This window comes from Gymnogyps californianus, chromosome 3 (assembly GCF_018139145.2).
Source record: "Gymnogyps californianus isolate 813 chromosome 3, ASM1813914v2, whole genome shotgun sequence".
NCBI classification, from domain to species: Eukaryota; Metazoa; Chordata; class Aves; order Accipitriformes; family Cathartidae; genus Gymnogyps; species Gymnogyps californianus.
This window is the reverse complement of record NC_059473.1, coordinates 12,522,428-12,549,776: the sequence shown is the minus strand read 5'-3', so window position 1 is coordinate 12,549,776 and position 27,349 is coordinate 12,522,428. Positions and strand designations below refer to the sequence as shown.

At 43.6% G+C, this 27,349-nt stretch overlaps 1 protein-coding gene across 4 annotated transcripts in view; it reads right to left on the bottom strand.

Annotated features, from left to right (window-relative positions):
- GPCPD1 (glycerophosphocholine phosphodiesterase 1) overlaps positions 1–14,578 on the bottom strand; it is a 51,842-nt gene extending 37,264 nt beyond the window's left edge. The window contains exons 1-4 of one of the 4 annotated variants that reach the window (XM_050895186.1): positions 13,718–13,794; positions 8,980–9,040; positions 7,453–7,555; positions 3,947–4,032 (exon numbers count right to left, since the gene is read on the bottom strand). In XM_050895186.1, coding sequence (XP_050751143.1) covers positions 3,947–3,995 — 49 coding nt within the window. In that variant the 5' untranslated portion in view covers positions 3,996–4,032; positions 7,453–7,555; positions 8,980–9,040; positions 13,718–13,794. Of the gene's footprint in view, positions 1–3,946; positions 4,033–7,452; positions 7,556–8,979; positions 9,041–13,717; positions 13,795–14,504 lie in introns of those variants that run through there. The other 3 variants (XM_050895182.1, XM_050895184.1, XM_050895183.1) reach the window with 3 other exon arrangements.
- Between the last annotated feature and the right edge of the window lie 12,771 nt (positions 14,579–27,349).

Sequence of the window (27,349 nt, the reverse complement as noted above, 5' to 3'; positions counted from 1 at the left end):
TCAAGATAAACTAGTTTTTTCCCCATATACTGTATTTTTTTTTAATATATGTACGTATACACACACAGTACTAACATACATGTCTAAAAACACAATTCTCTAAAATTCACACCAACAATCTAGAAAGCACAAATAGGAGGTTGCTAGCATTATTCCCAAGCCACCACATCCAATTAGTTTTATTCCTGAGAAATAAAATTAATTTTGCTGCTATGCTTTCAGTTTTTTATTGGATATAAAAACATAACGCTGTTACACAAGAAAAACAGGAAATTGTCACACTCTGTCTACCCTAATGCATACATACGGAAAGAAAGAATCCAAAAGATTACAACAGTATAAGAATGCTTGATTCTGGGATATCCAGGAGTTAAAGTTAACATTGCAACTTACCCTTGTTTTTAATATAAAACCTATATGTATATGACTGTAAGAACAACAACAATAAATACAAATGGAAAGGACAAATTAGTATTTTGCTTTTACAGGGTTTCAACAATATTTTCAGACACAAGAAAAAAATCTGTTGCAGAAGGAGAAAATGTGAAGTTTTAAAGTATATTTAGGCACCATCTGCCTAACCTTTTGATCTTGCTATGCAAGATTAAACTATCAGAGTGCTTGAGCAACTTTTAAATAAAATGTATTAAAAAATACTGAAATTTACTTCCGCTTCCAACATGAAATGCTTAAATGTAAAGTTTCAAACAAAGTCACCCTTAAATGAAAGCAGACATAAGGAAGTTCAGCTAAAGTCAAATCAGTCCCTTAATTGGGGGCAGGGGAGGAAGCATTTAAGGAAGCAGGAAAAGGGTATCCAGAACCATCCTGCATGCCTCATCAACAGGAAAAGCAAAGATCAAATTGATAGCTGAAAAGTCTGAGAGAAAAAGTATCAGTCTTAACAAAAGCAAGATAACAAGCATCTATGACAGTGATACCCTGTTCTCTATCTAGGAAAGCAGTAGCAATAGTGTTGGAGCCACACTAATCTGAAGATACAATAGGCAAGCTATATACAACAAAGATACGCTACCTTTTACTAAGCCAAATATCATAGCTGGAACTGCAAAGTCTGAAATAACAGTTTTGAGGAAGTCCTTATGCCTCTAAAATTGCGTCCATTTTTTCCAGTTATATGAATTAATTTAATATGAGATACCACCAGGATTGTTTATGAAAGAAACCCCTGCAGACCCAGGGGTTGCAAAAAAAAAAATCTACAAAAGCCAGGAATTAAATAAGATCATATGTTCCTAAAAACAGCTTACTGAAATAATTTTACAGAACATCTTGAACTACAATCCCATTTTTTATAAAATCTTTTGTTCCAATTAATTTAAAAAAAAAAAAATCAAGCTTTTCAGATGCTCACTGTAAGCATACAAATGCAGACAAAAAATCAGCTGTATGAGTATACTTATTATGCAATTCACTGCACACAATTGCCTAGGTCAGGTGCTTTACCTTTTCCACTCTGTACTGAGGCACATTATGGTTTGGTTTTGCATGGAGATAAAGGGGGGAGGCAAGGCCACCTGAATACCACACAGTAATATCTCCAGTCAGAAATTCTAAAAGAGAAGCTAAAATTCTTTTAATATCCCTTTAAAATAGCAGCATTTAGTACATCTTAGTGTACACGCCAGCCAATCTCTGAAGTGCCATCTAGATTATATCCCCCACAGCAGCAGATAGCTAGAATAGTTTTCTGGCCTTCTTTTTTAAACAAATGTGAATTCAGTGAATACTTATCACTCAGCAAGGTACAACACACAAAAGGCAACATTTGAACAAGATGCGCAGTCACCCCTAAACTCACTTCAAAAATTACATTGCAAGGCTGAATCAGGATTTGCAAAATGCTGCTTAAATTATCCCAGGAAAGGCACAAGTGAAATGCATGATAAACTGGAACTGCCTTTTCAAAGGCAATTGTAAACTCAGTGGGGTTTGGTTTGGTGTTTTAAGCTCAGGGGTCTTCAACTTCTCCCCCTCCCCTTGCCAGGGAATCCGATGCTGCTACTGGCAGAGCTCCTTTAGCTACAGCAAAGAGGAAGCTACTCCAGGCCTTCTACCCAGTCTCAAAGCTTGCAACAGCCTCACCAATGTTGCAATCTCTCTGCTTGGGCCAGCTCTGTCGGAGCAGAATCTTTGCATACAGTTGGGAGCTAAAAGCTCCATTTGTTATTTCATAATAGCTAATCTTTGGCCACCTAGCAGTCTCTTGGTATGGGACTGTGTCCTGATGAAGACCTACAGGAGTCACAGCCAGTAACCAGTGACCCTCTTCCTTCCGCTAGGATGAGGCAAAAATCAAGCACTCCATGTCACAAATATGTGAAAGTCTACATCAGTGTGTCAGGCTTCTTCACCAATGCTGACTCCAGAAGTGGTTTGGCTAGAGGGAGTGAGTCAAAGCATCATTCCTATGCTGGTGATGCCCTTTTATCCTGCCAGTTAGGCTGGAATCACTGGCTTTAACATTAACAGGAAGGGACAGTGATGAGGACACAGGGAGCATGTTAGCGCTCAAGGTGAGGATTCTTGTCTCACCAACTAACTACTCACCATGGTGATCTGACAAAATCAGTACATGGCGTTTCTAAATAAACTGGAAATTTTGCTGTTTGTAGAACTGCTGATAGCTCTGAAAACCTACCTCTCTTCTTTCACAAGACTGCATCTTGCCACTGCTGCATCTCAAAGCTCTTCTCCCCGGTCAAAACCAATGGTATCAATATTGTCATAAGCAGAAGCTACCTTCTGTGTCACCTCTTTATGCTTACATATAAGTATTTCCAGGTAATTCTTTGTGACCAGCCACTGAGGCAGGATCTAGTTCTCCCTTATCCTAATTTTTGTTGCAGATATTATCAGTACAAGAAAAAGTTAAACATCCGAAGTCAACTTCGCTAGTGATAGTGCCATCTCAACACTGGAAGCAACACTGTAAACAGGGCAAAAATAGCATGGCTTGCAATACTCCATTGTATAGCTACACCAGTGCTTTATAGCCTCATTTGATCTAAGGTAAATTTATTCTTTAATTTTAAAGTTTTCTCCAGAATGCTATAAAAACACTACTCCTCACTAAAGGCTTCATGTCCACATTGTGTGTCAATGTTCAGTTTCCAAATTTCCAATCAAACGGGAGAAACACAGGAGAGGTCTAACATGGGGCAGATGTCAAAACTTAAAACGTTTTTATCCCCCCCCCAACAGACACTTATGCCATCTGGTATTTGTCTGTAACAGGAATTTTGCCAATCTGTACATGCTCCCACGTTCATCTGCTTCTGTTAGGCAACCACCAATTGCTTTTTGGTGACCTTCCTTCAAAGATCCTAAAGATGAAGGTCAAAGTAATAAGCACAATTTATCAACACTAAATCTTGGTGTTCTACATGATCAGACACCTTGTATTCCTCATTTAGATTACGGAAGTTATTTTACACATTTTTGCACAGATAGAATATTGAATTAAGCTGCATATTCTTTCTGTCCTTAACTCCTGGTAGAGGTCACATCTTGTTATGGAGAACTTTCAACAGGGATGCAGAGAGAATAAAAAAACAGAACACGTCAACACATGCCTGACTATCATGGTTCAGAATATAAATACTCTTTTCCACAGAATAAAAAGCTACTAGAGACAGAACACTGATTTTAAAACAATCATAACCATTTCAGTTAGTATCAAAATCTCTAGTACACTATGAAACTGTTATTTGAAGAAAAAGGTAAAAATTAATTTCCAAATCTCATTTTCAAATTCCTATATGAAATTTCTTAATTCATGTATTTTGCAATGACTTATTTTGATATTTGAACTGACATGTTCTTTTAACTCTGAGGAAAACAGACAAGACAGCCTTTGAACATTCTTCTATTCAGTTTTCTTCTAGTTAAACCATACAAAAAGGGGAAAGCATGATTTGTGTACCTGGTACTGATGGTCCTCTTACTTCAAAAGTGACTTGAGAAGAGGTCATATCTGCAGAACTTTTGTCTTAGGATAGTTGAAATCTCCTATAGTGGGAGGAAAAAGATACTACATTTCAGGAACAATACACTACATCTGCTGCTGTCCTAAGTAAGAGGAAACAAATCCCATCACATACAGGGAAGCAAGCCACTAGTGATGTTACTGTTTGCATGAGCAGTAAGAATAGAAAGCTCTTTGAAACCAGCAGCAGCCTCAGAAAATAGCATCCAGCTGCAGAAGACACTGTTGCAACACTGGCACAAGAAAAAGACTACTAAATAAAATATCATATGCAAGTATCAATATCATGCACCATTCATTAGTCTAAAGCTGGTATTTTTCAAAAACCTGTTTTGACTAATTTTGCTCCCAAAGAAGCCACTGGAAGTTATAAGACATTTAAGATTATAACCTTTGGCAAGCAGTAACTTCTGACCATCTCATCTACGTTATTCTTCAGCATCCTCTTCAAAACACAAGAAAGGTTTCAGACAAGCACTACCACCTTGAAGGAAAAAGGGGAAGAACCCATGACAGATGACAGCTCTCTGCTGTCACAGGCAGTGAGTTGTTCACCATCTTGGACTCTGCTCCCCTACCAATACTTCCAGCCTTTCACCTGGAGCACCAGCAACTAGAAGCACCAAGAAGTCTTCAAAACACCACAACAGGAAGGGACTGCCTATAGCCTCTGTAGCCAGGACAGTAGTTGGAGGATTGACCCTGCTTCAATTTTCTACCCTCCTCCAGACACAACAACTTGATGGAAAAAAAGCTGGCAGAATCCCATTACAGCAGAAACACTATTGATGTAACATATCCTTTTATATTATTTATTAAAGTAGTAGTCATATCAAAGTCCAACTCCAGATGTTGCTAGACTAACTGTCATCACCCAAGTATATTCCTTTGGACATGGGCTGCAAAATAATCATGCTAATTATATGCAGAATTAACTTTGCAATGCTCTCAACTAATCCATTTCTTTATATCACTGTGGGTTTGTTTTTTTTTTTTTTTTTTTTAAACCAAGCAGGTAGAATGTTTTTATTGCTATTTTTGAACAGGACAAAAGCACTCTATTTCAGTACAATGCCGGTCAGCAATCCTTTAGTAACAGCTTTAACAATAATGACAAGAAGAACTAACAGCACTAGAGAAAAATCTACCTTTCATTAGCTCTACTACAAGCCTTACCTTCAAAGGGCACAGGGCAGTTTAACAGATGCCTCGAAAGCAAGAAAAGCTGAAGAAAGTCAGATACCAAGTCGGAAAAAAAAAAAAAGCAGCTCATAATCCTCATTCCTCCCAGGGAATCAGAAAGTTAGTTAAGGTCTGAAGTTTAAACACCTACAGTTTTTCTTCTGGATCTCCTCCTCCTCCTCTCTTAGTCTATTCCTTTTCTAACTATTGCTGCCTTTACTTTACATTCCTTTTTCTCCTCCCTTATTTCCCTCTCTCCATGTCAAGGGAGATGACTTTTCAGTGGTAAAACGAGAGCAAGAAAACAATAGCAATATAGATGTTTCTGGTCATATATTTGAATTCTGCATGCCATCTTTTACAAGTAACATTTCTGTAAATGATAAGATCCCAAACTACCGAAGCTAGAAATGAGGACACTTAATAAACAGGAATTCCATGAAGGGCACACTCTTTATGAACTTTGTCACATGTGTGTCATTAGGTGGTCTGTATGTTAATAGTGACACCTTCTAGCATTTATTTTTAGCAGATATTTATAGACACAGAAGCGCAGCATGTTTCAATGCTGAAACTAAAATTGGATTTGTGAAACTGGTCCAGTATGACACAAAAATCTCAGTTTAAAGCAGAGAATATAAACTACTAGTGTGCATTTATGATGACGCTGAACAGTTCAGGGCCTGGGCTGTATTCACCAACTGTCCTTGCATGGACACCCTTTAACTGAAAAGGCAGAGGAGCCATACGGGAGATGAAGTAGGCAAAAATGCCTTGCCAAAGACTACAAAGCAGGTAAGTGACAGCTGAAGCCTGAACCCAGTTCCCCAAAGCAAGAACAGACTTCTGCCTTGTAAAAAAACGTGTTTCCAAAGCCGATGCAACAGGACTCAAAATTAGACTTGACAAAAACCAGCATGTCTGTTTTACTCCAAATTAATTAACTACCCATCTGTTCCTAGAAAAAAATCTGAAATCCTATTAAGTCTATAAAGCTTTTAGCCAATCTTGTAAAAATTCTGTGTACCTACCTGCAAGACATTTGTGGGCTTTTCTAAACCACCTAGCAAAAGAATATTACTTTTCTATATAACAGTAATCAATTGTAAGGAGTTTTTCATAAATTGACTTTGTAAAGTTGTCAAAATTCTGCTCAAAAGGCATTTTATCTCAAAGACCTACTCAACCTGCCCAAGGGATGTCTATCAGAAGAAGAAAAACTCTAGTTTACATCACCAAACATGGGTATGATTTTTCTAGTAGAACTGCGGCTACAGGTATTGCACTTGCATTCACGTTTAGGGACAAAGTACTACCCCTCACTTTGAAGAAACACCTTTTCTAGCAGAGCATGTAAACACACAGCAAGGAAAAAATAGCTCTGCTTTTCGTTAATGAATCAAGCCTATGTTGTATATTATCATGCACTTATAAAGCATTCTGTACTTTCAAGACGTGATATGAAAATGCTTTATTTAGGGGAAAAAAGCGTACATTTAGCTGTCTAGTTACTGATGGTTCCTCAGAAGAGGGAGTAATTTAATTCCCAGAGGAAAATGGCAAGAAACCCTAGACAATCAAATCATCTGACCAGTAGGTGTCAGGCGATCTTTTAAACCCTATGTTCCTTCCTTCAGATTTTCAGCACTGCCTCACCAAAGAAGTTGACAAAGAATAATAAAATCCTCTCTGCTCCCCACACCTGTAAAGATGGACTGTTTGGGAGAATGTAAAGACTCCTCAGCTCAGAGGGGTCATAACTGCTTAGGGGAACTGAAACAAGTTAGAACAGTTACATTAAAAATGTTGAACGCTTCCTAATCAGCAAACATTAACAAAGTCAACCGAGCAGATTTACGAACTAGAAGTCCTTGTGCAACCACCATTTTTAAACAACCTTTGAGTTCAAAAGTATTAAAGCTGAATTCACATCTGCTGCAACTACATGTGTCCAAATGCTAGTCTGAGGTGCACACAATTGCCCCTCATCCCATGTCCCACTCTCTCCCTTTGGTCAGCTTTTACAGACTGCAACTACATGCAAGCAAGCAATGAACACTTGAATCTCAGTCATTTCCTCATGGGAAAGAGGTCTCACCCAGGTAGACATTCACACAATGGTATCAGCACTTCACTAAAAAAACAAAGTGTTCCTCTACCTAGAGATTCTTGCTTTTATAACAGAAACATGGTCTTTCCCCCACCATGTCACAGTTCAAGTCTCTCTCATGCTCTCCTCCTTTTGCAAAGCAAACTCTTACCTTTCACAATCTCTGGAGGTTTCCCAAGGAGATGGTGTAGTGGGTTGACCCTGGCTGGATGCCAGGTGCCCACCAAAGCTGCTCTATCACTCCCCCTCCTAAGCTAGACAGGGGAGAGAAAATAGAACGAAAGGCTCACGGGTCAACACAAGGACAGGGAGATCACTCGGCAGTTACCGTCATGGGCGAGACAGACTCGACTTGGGGAAAAACATTAATTTATTACCAGTCAAATCAGAGTAGGATAATGAGAAATAAAACCAAATCGTAAAAAACACCTTCCCCCCACCCCTCCCTTCTTCCCGGGCTCAACTTCACTCCTGATTTTCTCTACTTCCTCCCCCCGAGTGGCGCAGGGGGATGGGGAATGGGGGTTGCAGTCAGTTCACCCCACGTTATTTCTGCCGCTCCTTCCTCCTCAGGGGGAGGACTCCTCACGCTCTTCCCCTGCTCCAGCGTGGGGTCCCTCCCACGGGAGACAGTCCTCCACGAGCTTCTCCAACGTGAGTCCCTCCCACAGGCTACAGTTCTTCATGAACTGCTCCAGCATGGGTCCCTTCCACGGGGTGCAGTCCTTCAGGAACAGACTGCTCCAGCATGGGTCCCCTGCAGGGTCACAAGTCCTGCCAGCAAACCTGCTCCAGCGTGGGCTCCTCTTTCCATGGGTCCACAGGTCCTGCCAGGAGCCTGCTCCAGCATGGGCTTTCCACAGGGTCACAGCCTCCTTCGGGCAGCCCCCTGCTCCGGCGTGGGGTCCTCCACAGGCTGCAGGTGGATATCTGCTCCACTGTAAACCCTCCGTGGGCTGCAGGGGGACAGCCTGCCTCACCAGGGTCTTCACCACGGGCTGCAGGGGAATCTCTGCTCTGGCACCTGGAGCACCTCCTCCCCCTCCTTCTTCACTGACCTTGGTGTCTGCAGAGTTGTTTCTCTCACATATTCTCACCCCTCTCTCCGGCTGCAATTGCTACTGCGCAGGAACTTCTTCCCCTTCTTAAATGTGTTATCTCAGAGGCGCTACCGCTGTCGCTGATGGGCTCGGCCTTGGCCAGCGGGGGGTCTGTCTTGGAGCCGGCTGGCATTGGCTCTATCGGACATAGGGGAAGCTGCTAGCAGCTTCTCACAGAAGCCACCCCTGTAGCCCCCCCGCTACCAAAACCTTGCCACGCACACCCAGTACAGATGCTGACTGCACAGCAGCAGTACTCTGAGTCCTGGGGCTGTACTGACCTGCCTTCAAAAGCTTGACTCAGGTAACCCTGCCCATCAACCAACCTCACTGTATAAGCTGTCTGTAAGGCTTCCACAGCAGGGGCAAGGTCAACAGCCTAGTAGGTAGGGTCATGTGCAATCTTGGTTTCCCTGCCACAAGATAAAGCTCTCCTCATGGTCTTAGACGGGAAGAAAAGCAACCGGGAATCTTGCAGTTTCAGAAATCCACTTACTTGCCTTCATATACCCAAAAGAAAAGCAACAAAGATTTTAAGCATAGTATCCTGCAAGCTGAACAGAAGAGAAAAAACGTACTCTTTGTTCTAATATTGCCTGTAAAGCTTTCCTTTCACAATCTTCTCCTCCTCATGGGCACCTGAAGGAGTACAAGAGCAAAAGGAGTTAATGTACTTCCCTAAATAATAGGGAATCCAAGCTCTCCCCTCTTCTTTCTAGAAGGGCACTTCTAGAAGATGCAGGCAAACAGCCGTGGACCCCTAAAGGCACTTGGAAGAACAGAAAAGAAGAGATTTCAGACTCTCCTTCTGGCATAACACAATCAACTAATGTATCACAAAATATCATAGCTTTCCTCTAAAATGAGGTAGCAAATGTCATCATGGATGGGGGAGACAAAGATAATTTTTGCTTGTCGTCAAAATACACCAGAACATGGACTTAATTTAATAATTCCAAGCTTGAAGTTCATTTAAACCTTCTGACTTACAGGTCTGGTGGTATATAAAACCCCTTCACAACCCTTCAGCTTTAGTAGATTATGCCCCCACCCCCCTTAATTTCCTTAACTTTCCAATATATTTTAAGAGGTATTGGCTGTTAGTTGTCCCATACCTTATAGTCAGTATTTCAGGCTTAGATAAATACACACCAAGTAATCTGGGACAATCCTGGAATATAATAGCCTAGCTTGCAAACACTGAACAAATTTCAGACTCATAAGAATTCATAGCATTCATAAAGCCAGATGACATGCTCTCCCTCAATACAAGTGAGATTTTTAATAGCAACTCAAATAGGTTTGCAAGGCTGTGACTTCCAATACTCCAAGGGCAATGTTTGAGACAGGCTTGAAGTACAATGTGATCATTTTTTTCTACTGCAGAGACTTACAAGCCTGAAGCCCTTGAACTTTCTTTTTGTTGTATGGACAGAAGGCTTTCAAAATTAGGCAGGAAACACTTTAGGCAACTATATTAAGATAGATCTGAATGAAAAGCTGACTTCATCAACTGTGAGTTGGCTGTAAGGGCTGCAGAATGGTTGGTTATACTTAGCAGTAGAAGGAAAAACATGCCTTGACATCTAATGGGCAAAGAGAGGGGAGACAAACAGACCAAGCCTCAGGAAATTCTACACTAGCTTTCTAAATTGGGGGGGCCTGCAGGGAAGATTTCTATCAAAAATAATCAGAACTCATAAGAAAAATAACTTCAAGATTAAAGGAGAAGCAAAATGCTGCTCTTCCAGTACATGGGGGGAATCCAAAGTTTCACAAGTTCTATCCCCTCTAGGATGCATCTAATGGAGTGTGAATGAAAACAACTTCATTTAAGCTCCTAGAAGCTAGATGACCCAGATCATGAGACCTTGACCCTTTGCATAGACTTAGTCCATTGAGCATAATCAGTATTTGGCAACATGCTGATGAGAAAGCCAAAAAGCAGCAGACTTACAGTGAAATATACTGCGTTACATTTTTTCCCCTCTCTCCCCACAAAAAGCCCCCAAACCCTATCTAATAAAATATTAGTAGAAATCTCTGATGTAAAGCTATCAACCCAAAACTCTCTTGGATAACATTGTGTTTAAGGATGACTGAATAATACACAACACAGACTTTTCAATGAGGGTAAAATACAGCTTACAAAAGTATCTTTTTAATGGGTGATTTTTTTTTTTAAATATCCAGGTATATAGATTTTTTTATAGGTACTTAATGGGACTTTTCAAAGGTAATTAGACAGACAATTAAAATGAGACAGCTAAGTACCTAGGTGCCATGATATTCCTGGAATGCATTTTAATACTTTCAAACATCTGGTTCTTAATGTAAGAATATTTTTAACCACTATATAACTCAATTTGCTTAGTTATCTGTAGAAAAATAAAGACCATCTGTGCACAAACAGGCTCTTTCATATCGTTAGCACACATTTCATCACAGACCACAGTGCAGACTACTGGTACTGCAAAAAGTAAACATATGCTCAATTATTTCAAAATATCGCTCCATTTTTTGCATATAAAGATCAAAAGCGCAAGGACTAGAAGGCTGCACTATTTTTGCTTCTATTTTTCTGATTTTAAGCAGACATTCTCCACCTTGAAAGCACAGACTTATGAGACCTATCAACATCAAGGAGGGGTCCAACTCCAGCCTGAGGCAGAGGAAAGGTACCACAGTCCCAGCCAAGTCACTGACAGCCTAGAGTGCATGCTGGCAGGAGCGGGGCTGATGCAGGGCACCAGAGCACCCTGCAACCTCCCTCGGGAAGCCTGCGTTGGAACACTACCATGCACTGCAGAAGAAGGTACTGTACTTATATTTTACCTTCTTGACAGCTGTACTATATGCAGCAATAGAAAATCCACCATGCATCAGATCTGGTGCTACGGTGAACAAAGAGATATGAGCCCAACCACACAAAACTGCTGTTTTAAGACACAGTTTTGTCATTTTTACTCACAGCATTAGACTCTTGAGCATAAAAAAAAAAATCAACTCATGGTACTTCAGACTATACCTGTAATATTTAAATGATATCTATTCAAATCCGATTAAACTTGTGGTATGAAGAACAGATTTTGTTGCTTGTGGTTGGTCCTAACAAGGTATCAGAATATTATAAAGTACATCTAAAGTAACAAATTAGGTACGTAATAAAATTAAGTAACAATAGTTGACAACACCTGGATTTTAGAACAAGGTCAGAGGATATGCTTGTCAGGACATTCATTCTTAACAACTGGAGGAGAATTTTTAGAAACAGCACTACAGCATCAACTCCTTCATTTTCACCCAAACAACCAGAAGGTTCTTCCTGGCCCCTCCCCTCCCCCCCGCACCTTGACTGTGTGAGAAAGGACGGCCACAAAGTCAGCAGCTCTCTCATACTGCATTGCAGTATTAACACTGGACAGAAAACAAACTTGCATACAAGATTTGGACATGCTGTTCTGATTCAAAGGCAGGAATTCACCAACAGGGCTATGCTGACATTTAGAAAGAAGCAGAGCTCAAGTACTATTTCTGAAACAGCATCACATTAGTATATAGCAACAGAGAAAAATATCTTTAAGATGTTATTTTCAGTATCAATTTAACTACCTGTTTGCAAGGCCAAGCCAGCCCTCATAATCAAACACAAGATCCATATCTGACATACTGTGTTCACCTATAATGCATCTGCTTTGTTTTAAATAAAGAGAACTTAATGTTTTCCAGCATTTCTTAAATACCCATCCATGTAACAGGCTCTTCTGTCTTAGCTATGTCACAGCAGTTTTGTAGACAAAGTTCTTGAAAAAGACAGGAAATGGCTGGGACATACTTGCAAGTAAACCAGAACAGCCTCAGTTTGATTTCTTTTTGCTGAAGTGTTGTTCATCATTAATGTGTGGCTGACAAGATCTTAACCAGGCAGTAATTTAGCTTTTTGTGATCATACTAACGTTCCTCACTTAGAAATGACATGGACAAATAACATGTATAACGCTCCCCACAGCTCTCAGTACTCAATACAACAACAAACAACCTTTTTAAAGGGTTTTCAAGGCCTGTATCCATTTTACTGAGGAGCAACCTGCTTTACTAAGAGATGAATTATGTGGCAGTTTAGACTAGTAGCCTCTACTCAAGACAAACAGCACTCCCCTGATTTTTTAGTATTTTCTATAGTTATCTTACAGGCAACAGTGCTAGAATAAAAATATATATAAAAATCTATAAGGAAAAATATCTTTTATGATAAAAAATAATTCCACTTAATTTACCATGAACATTTAAAATATTTTGAAGGCTAATCTCCATCTAACAGCGCATGCTTTAATGAATTAAAACACTAACACCCTGCAAGACAAGCTATTGATTGAAAAGGAAAAAGGAAGAAAGAAAGAATAGGAAAATGAATCTGTGCCTCTGCAACACCCTGGTTAGGAAGCAGGTAACAGAGTTAATCTAGAGCTGTCTTATTAGTCCCTATGAGATCAAGAACACTAAAACACAAGCCGTTAGCATCGTTAGTGTGTTCCTTTAGTCCAAAGCAGAGACGCAGAGCGCACACACACACACCTCCCCCCAGCAGAGCTGACCGGCGCCGCAGGGCGCCCAGCCCGCCGCAACCCGCTGGCCGGGGACTTACTGAGCGCTCCCCACCCGCCGCGAGCGGCTGCCCCACCGCACAGCGCAGCACTGCGGCCGGCTCCTGGCCGGGAGGCGGCGCGCCGTGTCCCCGGGCCCGCCCCGTCCCAGCCTCCCGGCCGCTGACATAATGCGGCAGCCGCGGGACCGCCCCGGGCGAGGGCTTTCGGTGGGGACGTAAATAAACAGACCCGCCGGCCCGGCGTGTTCCCGGCTGGCAGCCCGCCAAGCCACGCTCACCGGGTGACGGCCTGAGCCCGGCCGCCGCTGCGCCGGGAGCCCGACGCGCCTGCTGCCCTCCCGGCACGATGTTCCCCCGCCCCGGGCCATGCGGCACCTCGGTCACCCCCGGCGGCACGCAGCCTCTCTCTTCCCGCCTCCCCGCCACGGGGCACGCGGCCATGCCCCCGCCGGGAAAGCTGCAGGCGCCGTCCCGCTCCCCGGACCACGCACTCTTCCCGCGGACCCCCTCAGGGCCGAGCGCCATCCCTCCCCTCAGGTCCCAGCACGCCAACCGACAGCCGCTGGGACCGCCCGCGAAGAGCGCGGCACCCCTCCCCCAGCGCCCTCCTCACACCGGGGCGCGAACCGACCCTCTTCAGGCCCCAGGTCCCCCCAGGGGCACGCACCAACCGGCCCCACCGCGACACCCGGCCGGCGGCGCGGACTGACCTGACCTGGCCTGGCCAAGCGCCGCTCCCGGCTCCCAACCCTTTTGTGCGGGGCTGTGGGAGGCGCCGCCCGGGCTCTCCGCCTCTCCCGCCGCGGCCGGGGTCCGCAGCCGCTGCCCACGGCCGCCCGACAGCGCAGGGCGCGGGAGAGGGGAGGGCGGCGCGGCCGCCAACCGGTTCCAGCTGCCCCCGGCCGAACCGGGGCGGGGCGGGGTGGCGCGGAGGTGGCCCCACGTGACCTCCCCTTGCCGACGCGTCACTCCCAATGGCCTCGGTCCTGCCTTCCCCGCCGCAGCCAATAAGAAGAGAGCAAGAATGGCGGAGGAAGACCATGTCTTTTCCTCGAAAGCCCCGGGCCGGGGTGAGGGCGGGGCCTGAGGGCGGGGCGAAGGACCGAAGGGGCGGGGCTAAGGAGAGGTGCGGTGCATGAGGGAAGCCGGGGCGGTGGGAGGTAGCGGCTGCGCGGGGCAGGGAGGCGCTGAGGCGGGGAGCGGGCTTGCGGCCGCCTGCCCGCGGCGGGGGCGAGCTCCACCCTCCCCCTCTCTCCTCAGGGCCCGGCACCAGCAGTTCCCCGCATCGCAACCCACCAAGTGCCGAGCACCGTACCCCCCGCGGGAAGAGCGGCACCGCTCCCCCAGCGCTCTCCCCACACCGGGGCGCGAACCGACCCCCCTCAGGCCCCAGGTCTCCTCAGGGGGGGCGCATCAACCGTCCCCTGCCGCCGCCGCCACGTAGTCCCACCGCACCCCCACGAGCCCCACGCTCCCCGGCCGGCGGCGTGGACTGACCTGGCCGAGCGCTGCACCCGGCTTTCCAGCCCCTTTGTGCGGGGCTGCGGGCGGCGTCACCTGGGCTCGCTCCCTCCTTCTCCTCCCGCGGCCGCTGCCCAGGGCCGCCCGACAGCGCGGGGAAGGCGTTGGCCGGCGTGGCCGCCAACCGGTTCCAGCTGCCCCCGGCCGAACCGGGGAGTGGGCTGACCCACGTGACCTCCCCTTGCCGGCGCGTCACTCCCAGTGGCTTCGGCCCCGCCTCTCCTACTGCAGCCAATAAGAAGCGAGCAGGAAGCGTGCGAGGAGACCGCGCCTTTTCCTCGAAAGCCCTGGGTCTGAGGGAAGGGGCGGGGCTAGGGAGCGAAGGGGCGGAGCTGAGCTGAGCTGAGCTGAGCTGAGCTGAGCTGAGCTGAGCTGAGCTGAGGGGGCCGTTGCCCTGAGGGAGTTGAGGTGGTGGGGATGGGTGGCTGTGTGGGACGGGGGTGAGCTGACGGGTGGGAGCTGGGTAGGGGCCTTGCTCAGGCGAAGCAGGCTTCTATTACCATCTTCCTACCCCCTGAGGTCACCTTACCTCAGGCTGGGTCCCCAGTATCCAGCATGGAAGCGTGAGGGATGCTCTGGGGACAGGTAGCCCTGTTTCCTTGAGGGTACAGTTGGGTCGCAATGGCTTAGGCTGGCTGTGAGCTCAAGGCATCAGAGGCATGATGGCTTTTTTTGTGGTACGAAGGGGCAGGCAGCACGCCTTTCTTGAAAGGCTTTGGTCTCCGTGGATTTGATGGTGGCCATTTATCTCCATGTGCATTTTTCTGAGGCCCTGCCTGTGCAAGTGTTCTAGCCCTGCCGGCAGGCTGTGGCCTCTGTCACCCACTGAAATGTGGACTGGCAGGAGCTGGTGCTGTTATTCATGGTACAGCTAAAAACATGTCTTCACAGCAATGGCACCAAGGCAAACTGATGTGGGAATGCCCGTGCTGGTGTTTTGAAGCTGCAGGCAAAGTTTAAGTGTGATGCTTGTCTCTGTTTCAGGGTAGCTGAGACCATTGGCTGAAGACCCTGGGGAGCTTTGCTGCGCTAAAAGGTAGCATTGTGTTTGGGACTATGACCTTGTGGCCCTCCTGAGAGGGCCTGTCTGATTTTATGACAAAAAGGGTATCCCACTGGAATTCACCCAACAAGGTATTAGCAAATAAAGGGAAACTATTTTCCTCTGCTTTTTTGAGGGAGCTTGTGCTCTGTTTTGTAGCAGAGCTATGGAGTTGTGATAGTATGACCAGTCCTTTCACTCTAATAATAAGCTTGCATAAATAGTTTGATAAGTAACTTGCTTCTGCTTTATACAACTTATGTCAGCTGACAAGCTGCAGTTTGACTATGCAGAGAAACCGCTTATCCTGTCTTGCGTTGGGAGTTAGCGCTGTTACAAGTATGTTGCTCTATGCTGTCCTTCCATCTGTCGTTTAAATAGAGGGCTATTTTCCATTCATTCATCCTCTGCAAATCCAGCCATGTTTATAAGTAATTTGTGACACAGCCCCGGATGTTGTAGGGAAAATGAATATTAATATCAGATGTTCTATACCAGAAAAGTATGTACTACTTCTGAATTGCTGAGGTCTTTATGTGAGTACTGCAAGATCAGAGTACCTTGCTTAAAGGAAAAAAAGGTAGGGGGAGGTATGCAGTAAAAGGAAATGATAGCCGAAAGCAGTTTATTTTGAAGCCAAAAGGATAAGAGGAATTCCTCTGGGTAAGGAGGAGGGAGGGTTGGTGAAAAGTGCTTGTTGGAAAGTGACAATCTTGTTAAACACAATGTGAACTACTCTGGTTACAAACCCTTAGTAATTAAGTAAACATTAGGAGCTGTCGCTTCAACAGTGAGCTGAAGAAAGAGGAAGAAGAAACTTTAGAGAAAATACTATTTAGAAAAGTAATTGCCTACTTGTTTTCTCTTGCCCATCTTTAAGATTTATTAGTTCAAGTAACTTGTTCTAAAGCTAGGATAGAATTGAACATTTTCAAACATGTTTTGGTGTGTTACATTTTTCAAAAATGGGTCTTTGATATGATGCCAGTCATGTTATAAAATCGTACCATTAAATTTTTGTTAAAAACTACAAGTATAACACTTGGTTTCTTTCAGTCCTAGTGTTTATTTCAAAAAATGCCGGTATCTAGTCAAAACCATTATTGCATTTCCTTCAATAATTCATTATAGCTAAAAATTGGGATTTAGGCCCTAAATAGATTCAAGAAATACTCATGTGTTCATTTTATTAAAGATGTACATCTTCTTACTTTTTCACTAAGATAAGAGAAGCTAATATAATCAGCTCAATTGAAATGCCTAGAGAATTCTCTTTTTCTCCTTGTAAACTTAGGTGGTTGATTCCAGCTAAAAGCTGACATTCTGTCAAATAAACCATTTTTTAATTCTTCAGGTATCTTAAAATAGTATATATTTATTCATTTGGAAAGAATGTTAATAGGAATTTCTATGCTACATTAAGAGAAACAGCTGATTCTAACCAGTGTAATTTGTCATGGCAACTTTCAAGGACTAATTTTCTCTTTAAAGGTAACTCCAGTTTGTCAAAATCAGAGATGATGTTCTTCATTCTGTAATTGATAAGGCTTTTCAAACGGAGGAAATTTCATTTAGCTGTATGATTCTTTTCTCTAAACAATTAATGTCACCACGATCGCATCGGTAGGACTGCTCTTTGGGTTGAGGCAAGTCTTCTGCTCTCTACTCTGCCTCAACCTGTTATATCCCCATCTTGCTTTGTCCTTAAGCCTTTCACTGAAATACAGATTTTAATAACTTTATTCCTGTAAATAATTCCACTGCGCTACTTCTTGGTCTTGCTGAATAACACAAAACCTGCAAATCAAGAACGATGATTAAGCTTGTGCTCAGTATAGAGTAAGTAGGAAAAGGGTGGGATGGGAAATATTGTTATGTCTTGGCTTAACCTGAAAAAAGCGTACATTTAATTAAGCTTGCCAGTGTATTTTTTTTCCTCCCCCTTAAGGAGTTGTTTCAATATGGTTGGATCAGATAAGGTCATACTTTGCCATGATGCGGCAGGCAAGTCTCAGCTGCTCCTTAAGATAATATAAAACTGTACAGTAATTAGAGCACGTAGATGAGTTTATAGAACTCTTCTTAAATATCTTTCCAAAAAGTTAAGATTGGTGGTCTGCTTTTCTTGTTTACATAGCAACAAAATAAAAACAAAGGAAATGGGGTTTTATATCATATAACCTGAGTTGAATTGAGTTGCTGTTCGCAGAAGTCCCAAAGAGATCCAGAAAGACAAGGCTACAAGACCTGTTTCAAGTGTGCCAACACAAACTCTACTTAAACTATGTGAGCACTGTTGGAAAGCATGTTTTCCCCTTTCCACTATAGTAATTTAATAAGAATTACTAGTATTTAGCCAGTACTATCCGGCAAACTGCTTTGTCTTTGTTCTGGCAATGACGCTGTTCTGATGAAATCGCTGAGCAGGAGTGAAAGAGCTAAAAGATGCCATGTGCATGCAGCCTCCCCAAACGCTGTGGAAGCTGCCTTAAAACTGTACCTTGCTCCCAGCCGTGACACAGGGTATGAAGCGGGGTTGGAGGTGGTGTGCGCCATAGGCAGAATATCAAAATAGCCTTGAGGCTGTACTAGTTGAGACACGAAGCCCAATGGGACTTATGCAACTTGTTTTTTGTAAGTAATGACAAGAATACTTGCCCAAGTGCAGGAAATAAGTGGTTGAGGCTAATGTATAGAATACACTAGCAAACCTATACTAAAAAGGCACTAGGAAATGCCTTTGATGTTTTATGTCCATTTCTGTAGCCAATGTAATATTTTCTTCAGCTGCCCGAATTACAAATTCAACCTATAAATCAAGCTTCATTCATACTATAAGTAATTATAAAGGTTGTGAATATCAAATTATAGATGTGCTTCTTCCTCCTTCATAGTTTGCATTATCAGTTCCAGTGAACTGGTTATACTGACACCAGTGCTTGCAGCTGATGAAAGCTGCATGTATTGAGATGAATTGCGCTCCTAATTTTACTGCACTTGTTTTTTCTGCAGTTGTTCTGGCTCTGACGTGTTATTGTGAATAAAAATAGCTGGTAAAATTATGCAAATGAATGCACAGCATTAGGCATGCAGTATCTTGTTAGCTATTTTTTATCTTTTTGTAGAATCACTTATTCTTGAAAATGCGCTGCTGACCTTTTCTCTGGCACTGAGAGTATTGCTGTATCATTATCTAATGTGAAATCTGGACAATTTACAGGCACTAAAGAAAAGTGATGCTAAGAGACTGGAAGATATCAAGCAAGAATAAAAATTGGAAGACAGTAGAACTGCTATTAGCGTGGCAAAAGCCTGTCTCACGGAGAAGGATGAGAAAGGATTATTAGAAAAAGGCCTGTTGTGCAATGGCATTTTCTCTGTAATGTATACTGTAATACAGTATAATATATTTTTCTCTGTGGACAAGTTAGCAGTTAGTCAGGGAGCATAGATACACATTAGAGAAGTGAGTGATAAGAACTAAGCAAGAAGATAAGGCTGTGTTCAAAAGTTTTTAAACACCTACAGTGGGGAAGCCTAGAAGGTAAGCAAAAGGTGTGGAGGGAGGGGAGGAATGCTGCTCTAGATTTGCAATAGCTCAGATTTCTCTGTGACTAGGCGAGATTATTGCCTAACACAAGGACTAGGTGTGCTGGTAGCAAATGCGACAACGTATCAGAAAGGTGGACGAGAGCATCACTAAATATAAAGTAACATAAATACAAAATGAAATCCTTATGTGGCTGCTGTTAACAATTATCAAATTTATAACATGAAAAAGAATAGTTACAGATATTTCACTTTCTCCTGTAGAAAATTCAGTCATTTTCAAACACTGTTAATTTTCATGTATGATCTGGCACCAGTGGTAGACAATGTTACAACAGAAGATTTTCCAAAAAAAACCCAGGTGTAAATACAATATTGCAGAAATGAGATTTGGATTAGAAATGAGACATATTATAATCTAGTCTTGAGGGTGCCTGAGCATGATTTACTTCTTGATCTAAGCTGGTTTATAGTTTCTGAAATGAAACATGTATAAGGTAAGTTTTATTGTGAAACACCTAAATAAAGAACTGAAGTACCACATCAGCAAAGCACCACATTTAAACTGGCCAAAGTTGATTACAAATATGAAACTTTTTTGGTTTTCTACATAACTAAAACAAGTTATTCAGTAAGTTTTATGTGTATATATAACTTAGGTTATATACATAATTTTTTTGTTTTATTTTTGTATTTATAAATGTGTATGTGGTATTCTGGGAGCTCCTAGCTCTGTGTGCATGCCAATTATAAGCTATTCGCTTGTGTTCTTGCACAAAATCTTCTCGTGTTACAATCTCCATCTCGTTGTCTTTGAAATTGTACTCAAGACGGCCCATGCGCCTTTTGCCAGCAGCACCCATTTCACTGTGTCAGAGACAAGGGTGGTCAGCAAATGAAGAACAACAGCGGTTGTGGAATATGACATAGATAATGTTGACGTCTGTCTGTCTTTCCGTCTGTCTTTCCGTCTGTCTGTCTTTCCGTCTGTCTGTCTTTCCGTCTGTCTGTCTTTCCGTCTGTCTGTCTTTCCGTCTGTCTGTCTTTCCGTCTGTCTGTCTTTCCGTCTGTCTGTCGTCTCAACAACAGGGAGGAACACCTGCCCTAAGATAAGAAGAAATGGAGTTTCCTGTGACAGCAAGAAGGTTTGACTCTGGTGCGGTTCAAAATCCCATTTCAAAGGTCATGTTTGTGCTTTAAATGAAATGCGAGGCTGAACTTTATGCTCTGCCAGACAACAATAGTAGTGATGCAAGCGCTTCCTTTGGACTCCGCAGGTCAGGGCTAGCAATAATGCGGGGTTGCGGTGTGGTGGTGCCCAGTGTTTCCCAGGGGGAAGGACAGTGGTGCGCCCAGTGCCTGTGTGAACACCAAAGGGCCCAACAGAGGCAGAAATATGCCACTTCTTGTTGTCCATTGGAGCGCTCTGCTTCCAGACTCAACATTTCTTAAAGTGTGCCTGTACTGAATATACTCATACAGAGCAAGTAAGTGGGAGACCTCAAATCCAATAGGGGAAAAAGTTAGCTTTTCCTGTTCTCTATCACTTCTGTTTCTTCATCTGCTGCACATACCGATAATGACAGAGAAACGTGTTTGTTTCAGTTATTGACATGAAATTCTTTAAAAGTACAGACTCCTGTCTGTGACTGATATTTCTTCCTTTTTATACTTATTAAATAGGGCTCAATTCTCATGCGGTAACCCTAGGTTTACTGCACTGTTGTTCCTGGGAATCCAGCCATACCCCAGGGACACAACTTCTTTCTTGTGAGCAAAGCTCAGCCTGAGGAGAAGCTAAGGGTGTCCCTGGCCTAAGCCAGTCTAACATCTGGCTGCAGCATTTTGGCTCTACTACACCTGCTCTTGCACTCCTACCTGCCCTTTGTACTGTTTCTGGCCTTTGTCTAACCTTTCACTGAGCTATACTAGCTCTTTGTCAGAAAGTGGGGTTTTTTTGTTTGTTTTGGTTTTTGTTTCAGTTTTTTTTTTTTAATTAGGTTAGTTCTGTGTTGGGTCAGTGGGCTGAAACAATTCAAAGCCAGGTTGGATGAATGTTAGAGCTGTCTTGGCACAAGTGGGGACATCAGTAGCTAGAAGTTAAATCCTCTTTTGCTGCTAGGGAACTGCTTGCTATGACAATGGAGTTGTAGAAAAAGCAGCTCAGAGACAGATTTATCGCTTGAGGTTTAAAACAGACAGCTATCAGTGAGTGACCTCAAAGAGGACTTCTGTAGGAAAACAGGAGAACATGTCAGTTACTTTACACCTACTCTGTATTCTTGAGTGTCTCCGCCATGCTCAGACATGAAAATGTTAAAAAATGAGATTTTTTTTTTAAGGCTAAAAAGATACAAACCAAGAAAGCTTTTGGAGCAATTCTGACTCTTATTCTCCTTGCTGGGAAGAAGTAAGAACTCCTGTCTCCAAACTTCTGAAGATACATACAGATGTATGTAACTTTAAAGATTACAACATCCCTTGTTTTACAAATACAGATTTACTTGCAAGTAGGTTGTTGCTCCAGCTGAGACTGACAGTTCTCCTCAGTGGCTGTCTCCACATGAAGCTGTTCACATTTTAGTCAAAGCTTTAAAAATTAAGAGCAACCACTACGAAAATGCAAGATCAGTGATAAAAATGACACACAGTACAGCTGAACAATAGTATTTGTGTAATAGCAGCAGAAACTCGTTTATCAGGTTCACCCCAGACATGTAGAGGATAGGATAGATAAACTTTTGAAACAGTACAAAATATATTGGAGTATTGGCTGGTTTTCTCACCAAAAAAAGAGTACCAGGACTAATGGTAGCAAAATAAAAGCTGCAAAATCTAGGCTGTAACTGGTGTGAGGTAGTGAGATCTCAAAGCTTGTTGGTTGGTGTGAACGCCCTTTTCTGTGAATCACAGAAAAGCGCTGAAAATCTCCCCAGCTGCTGTCAGCCGTGAGACCAAAAGAGGTCAAGGTGTGCCAGCGTACTGGCCTGATCCCAAGCCTGTGCACAAGGGCAGCACAGATAAAGCTGCAGACAGGCCATAGACAGACAGAGGACTGATTAACTAAAATGCGTGAGGCTCTGTCTTGTCGATGCTGGCAGCTCTGCCAGCGAGATTGCAGCTGCGAAGCTCAGCCACTGTTCACGATCTGGGGAAACTGCTTGTCACTGGAAAACAACTGCTGAAGGAATAACCCTCTGTGCTGTCTTGCAACTCTTCCTCTCGGGACCTGCCCCTGTGGAGAGGTCAGGTGAACTAACAATTAAAATAATCCATGGGGAAGGCTTCCAGCAAGGAAGAGCTGCGCTGCAGTCCCAGGCTGAGTTTGGTCATCCTGAACCCATGCCAGCACCCCACAAAACACAGCAAGCACGTTCCCACTGGGTGCTACTGGCAGGAAATGGGGCACTGTTTTGAGGTGCAACCATCAGTCACTTGAAGACTTAAGTTGCGTGAGTTACTCTAGAAGACCATTCGGGGAGAAAGTATCTTTTATCGCACCTTGCATTTCTCTGGGCTGCAAAAAATCCCGCTGATTTGCAGGGAGGTAGTCTGAGGCTTCTACCAATTTTGTTAATGATTGCCTTGAGCTGAGACTATGTGGCAGGGAGGCTTGCTGCTCCATAGACAGCACCCACCTACTTCCACAGTGGAAAAGTATTTGCCTTTAAAATCTGCTAGTGTTGAATTATAGCCAGTTATGCATTGTATTACAAAACTTTCATATTTTTAAAGTACAAATAAATGTGTTAGCATGAGGAGTAAAGTGAGAGCACAGAAATGATCTCTTTTAGTATTAATGGCAAGCCTATGGTGTTTCCCTGCTGTCTTCCAGAACAAGATGCAGCTGTAATTATTTCTGCTGTTTCCCTTCAAAGTATCACTCCACAAATAGTTATATGCCTTAAAAATTGAACCAGTTTTGAGCATTCTTAAAACAAACCAGAGTTCTATTATCCTGGGGGCTCAGAACATGAACTGTATTAAGGGATCATATGACACTCAAAAGACTTTTTGGAGACTAAACATTCACCTTTGTTCAGTGGAGTTAGAATCATAGCATCACAGAATGGTTTGGGTTGGAAGGGAGCTTTAAAGAACATAGAATCATAGAACGGTTTGGGTTGGAAAGGACCTTTGAAGATCATCTAGTCCTGCCATGGGCAGGGGCTTCTTCCACTAGACCAGGTTGCTCAAAGCCCCATCCAACCTGACCTTGATCACTTCCAGTGATGGAGCATCCACAACTTCTCTGGGAAACCTGTTCCAGTGTCTCACCACCTTCATCACAAAGAACTTCTTCTTTATGTCCAATCTAAGTCTACCCTCTTTCAGTTTAAAACCATTACCCCTTGTCCTGTCACTACAGGCCCTGGTAAAAAGTCTCTCTCCACATTTTGTATAAGCCCCCTTTAAGTATTGAAAAGCCACAATAAGGTCTCTTAGATTAATGAATGCTGAGAATCAAACAACAGAAACAAGTGTGATCTTTCAGTGGGTTTCTCTTTTTGGGCAGATCCCAGGACTGTGTGCATGGAGTCAAAATCTGTGAAGGTTCTTAGATGCTGACTGAAATGAGGATTCTTTTAGGGAATGGGTGTTAAAAGGCACCTGCAAAATCCCATTCTTTCTACCCAGGGATGGAATTACTGGGAGGGTTTTGAACAGAGTAGGCTGATTCTGAGACGGGAGAGTGCCTTGCCTCAACAAACTGTTATGTTAGCTTTCTAATTCCTTTACCCCATGGATCTTCTGAAAAGGATCCTGAACCAAGCCAAAGGTCAGGCTGAATTAAACCAAAGTAATTGAAAAGACAGGAAATAACCAGGGTTTGACATATTCTGAAACACAATTTGTGACTTGTGCGTGGGGATCATCGCCTCCAGCTGCGGAGTAGAGATAAAAGTTTATTTTTTCAAACTCTCTAAAGGACAGAAGGAATGATTCAATTAAAGCAGGAAAGGAAAAACAGCAGTCACCAAAAAAGAGAGAGAAAAATTCCTGGAAAAAATACACAATGGGAAAGTATACAGTTTAAGTCCAAAGCAAGAGGAACTGCCCTTAATATGTTGTGGCTACTCAGTCACTTATTTCCTGTTTATTTCTGTTTACTTTGTTTTGCGACACGTTCCAGACCTTTAATATTTTCCAATCTAAATAAAGAGTTACGGTTTGTTTTGTCAAATAACTTCACACACAGCAGATGTTTCTGCAAAAATACATATTCAGAAAATCCTTTTTGTTTCAATAAGGAAAGCATTTTGCAAGCTATTACAGAAACAAAACAAAGGTATCTTGTTTTTCCAACTCATGCAGTTGCACAAAATGACTGCGCTGCTCAGAGACGGTTTTATATTTATTAACTGAATTAAACCACTATTTTTAAAAAAGCATTTTAAAATTAAATATTACAGAGTATGGAGCTAAAAAAGTCTGACTGTCAGCATCTCTTTCCCACTTGTGTGTTTTAAAGACTGATTTCATGCCACAGGCTTTCCCCCAGCAGTGGCATATGCGCTCTGCCTCTCTTGTCCTGACTGTGCACCTCGTGTCCTAGGACATTACGATCCTGTTCTGCACTACTGGGAGGGTAAGAGGGCAAGACTGTGCAAGGCTTTTTCCAGATCTCAATAAGAAAATCCGAACAAGTGGCATAATAAAATAGCTACTTTAATACAATAGAATAAAAATAGGAATACAGCTAGCAAGTAAATCTCATGTCCTTTTAGGTGCTGGGAATCTGGCTTGCATGGGACAGACCCCAGATGGATTTTCCCACGGCCTGCTGTGCAGATCCCATCCGTGGAAAGGCTCTTCCTCCCTCCCATGCCATGGTGCCTTTTAGTTTGCATAACAAACAAAACCAGGTATCTTCTCCTGACAGCCTGGACTGTTACCTCTGTCATAACACTGACCAGCGCACAGCACAGGCTGGCATTGAGGACTCCAGCAGATTCCCTTGCAGAGGCTACTCATGCTAATGTACGAGCTGCTCAAGCCCTGCATACGATGCCTGGTAGCGCAGACATGGTCTGTTCATGGTCACTAACTCCTCAAATAAAACCTCTTCTGCAAGGTTGCCAAAGCAGATCCCAAAGGCCCTTGCTGCTTTGTCAATATAGTCCAAAACCAATGAATGGATTCAGAATGTACTGGAAAGCAGGAAAATATAAACACACAGCCTAGCCACGTAAACCTCAATTTTCTTAGGGAAATGGGCAAAAGAAATTAAGCATGTTAAAAAATAAAAAGCAAAATTGGTGCTAGCTGAGAAGATAGCAGGGAGAGTGACTTGCACAGAATAACACTGAGCTCCTGCCAAAACCTTATGCCCTGGGAGATATTGTCACCTTTATTTGCCCAGTCACAGATAGGTTACAGCCTCAGCCATAACTTTTCAGACAGTAGCTATATTTAAAAATAGAACCATGGCTTTGCACTGGGAACAGTTTTGCTCATAAGCTCAGGAAGCAGTGACGCCTTGTGACTCATGGCCATCCTGACTTCATTATCTGCCTATTTCTAAACATTAATTAATAGCTGTATTATCATACATTGTTTACTCTGTTTCTTATCTCAGGGCTTCATCCTCCAGCCCTTAATTGTATGGTAGTCCTTGTGTTCAATAGGACTGTTTGCACAATGGAGGATTATTCATGTGAATAAATTATTAACTGGAAAGCATGTGTACAAGTCCCCTACAAGTACTTCACTCAGCTGTCGCCAACTCAAGAAGTAATTAGTTGTTTGCTAAAGGCCTGATCCAACATCTGTATCCATCAACGAGCAGGTGTTGACTTCAGTATGCTTTAGTTTAGGCTTTAATACTGTGGTCTCTCATCCTCTGAGACCTGGTAGTGACTTCCACATTGAATGCCTCTTTCCTGGAGGACAAGGGTTGGGAACATCATGGAGACAGTACCCACCGCTGTCACGGGGGAAAGGACCCTGCTCTCGTCCCAGGTGAGCAGAACCTACAAGGCCAATGTAAGTGCTTATGCGCTTAAAATTGAGCACGTTCCTAGTGTTTTGCTGAATCCAGGACCTTCATTCCTAAGCGGTAGCAATTTCCAGGGGGGTCATACTTATCACCCCATGGCCCCTGTTTGTTTGCACAGGGTTGTTGTTTATCCACGGGCACCCTCCCTCCTTAATACCTCAAGCAGAGCTGACACTGTATTGGAAAGGGGAACGGCAATGACACATGGGACATCAAAATATGGAGCCATTTGTCTGCTTTCCCATGTTTTCTGTGGAGGAGTGCTGGGGTGAGTCCTGCAGCCCTCTTCTTCTCCAGGGGAGTTCTGCCATGGGTGAATAACTTATCTGGCAGAAAGCCTGACTGCATAAAGCATCTTCTGAACCTTTTCCCAGGAAGCAATTTAAGGGGTGAAGTCGCACCTTTTCCATCAGCAGTTTCAATAATTTGATCAATACTGCAGAGGGCTGGTGTCGCATGCATAACACCAGGGTACGGTGCAGAAGTGTCAGGCACCATATTCTTTTGATGCCGGGGTTTGCAAAATGGTTGAATGCCGAGGGTTACAGTGTCTTCCCATCACCAGCTTCAGACAAAGCCTCCTAGCTGCGTCAGGCTCACTCGGCAGGAACCGAGCGTGAGCTGCTCCAACGGCAAAATACAAAGCCTTCACTTGAGCCCCGCGTACCTCACATTGGTAAGTCACACACACTGGGGACAAACCCTTCGTCTCTGTCACCTCCGCGTCATGCTGCCTGTTTCTTTCTCCTCTTCCCTGCAGGGTATCCATTGTGTCTGTACTGTGCTACACACCTCGCTGGGAGCCAGCCCCACCCAAGAGGAGAGCAGCTTGGCCAGGGAAGACGTGGAAAGGAAGGGAGAGGAAATTAAGGTAATTAGGCTGAAATGTGCCAGATTATTTGGCACCTTGGGCTCTCTCCAATGTTTATACAGGTTAAAGCAGCCATTCTCCATCTGTCCTGGGCAATGGCTGGACACAGTCCTGGGCAACCAGCTCTAGGTGGCCCTGTTTGAGCAGGGGTCTTGGCCCAGATGACCTCCAGAGGTCCCTTCCCACCTCAACCCTTCTGTGATTGTGTGATCTCAGAGCCAGCTGGTGCAGGTTTCCCTTTGCAGAAGAAAGCTCTCAGCTGGTTCATTAAGTCAGAGAAGCGGTGTTTTTCCCATCTGTGCCCACAATGCCAGCAGGCAATGTGTTTAGGAAGTGAGAACATGGATGAGACATGAAGT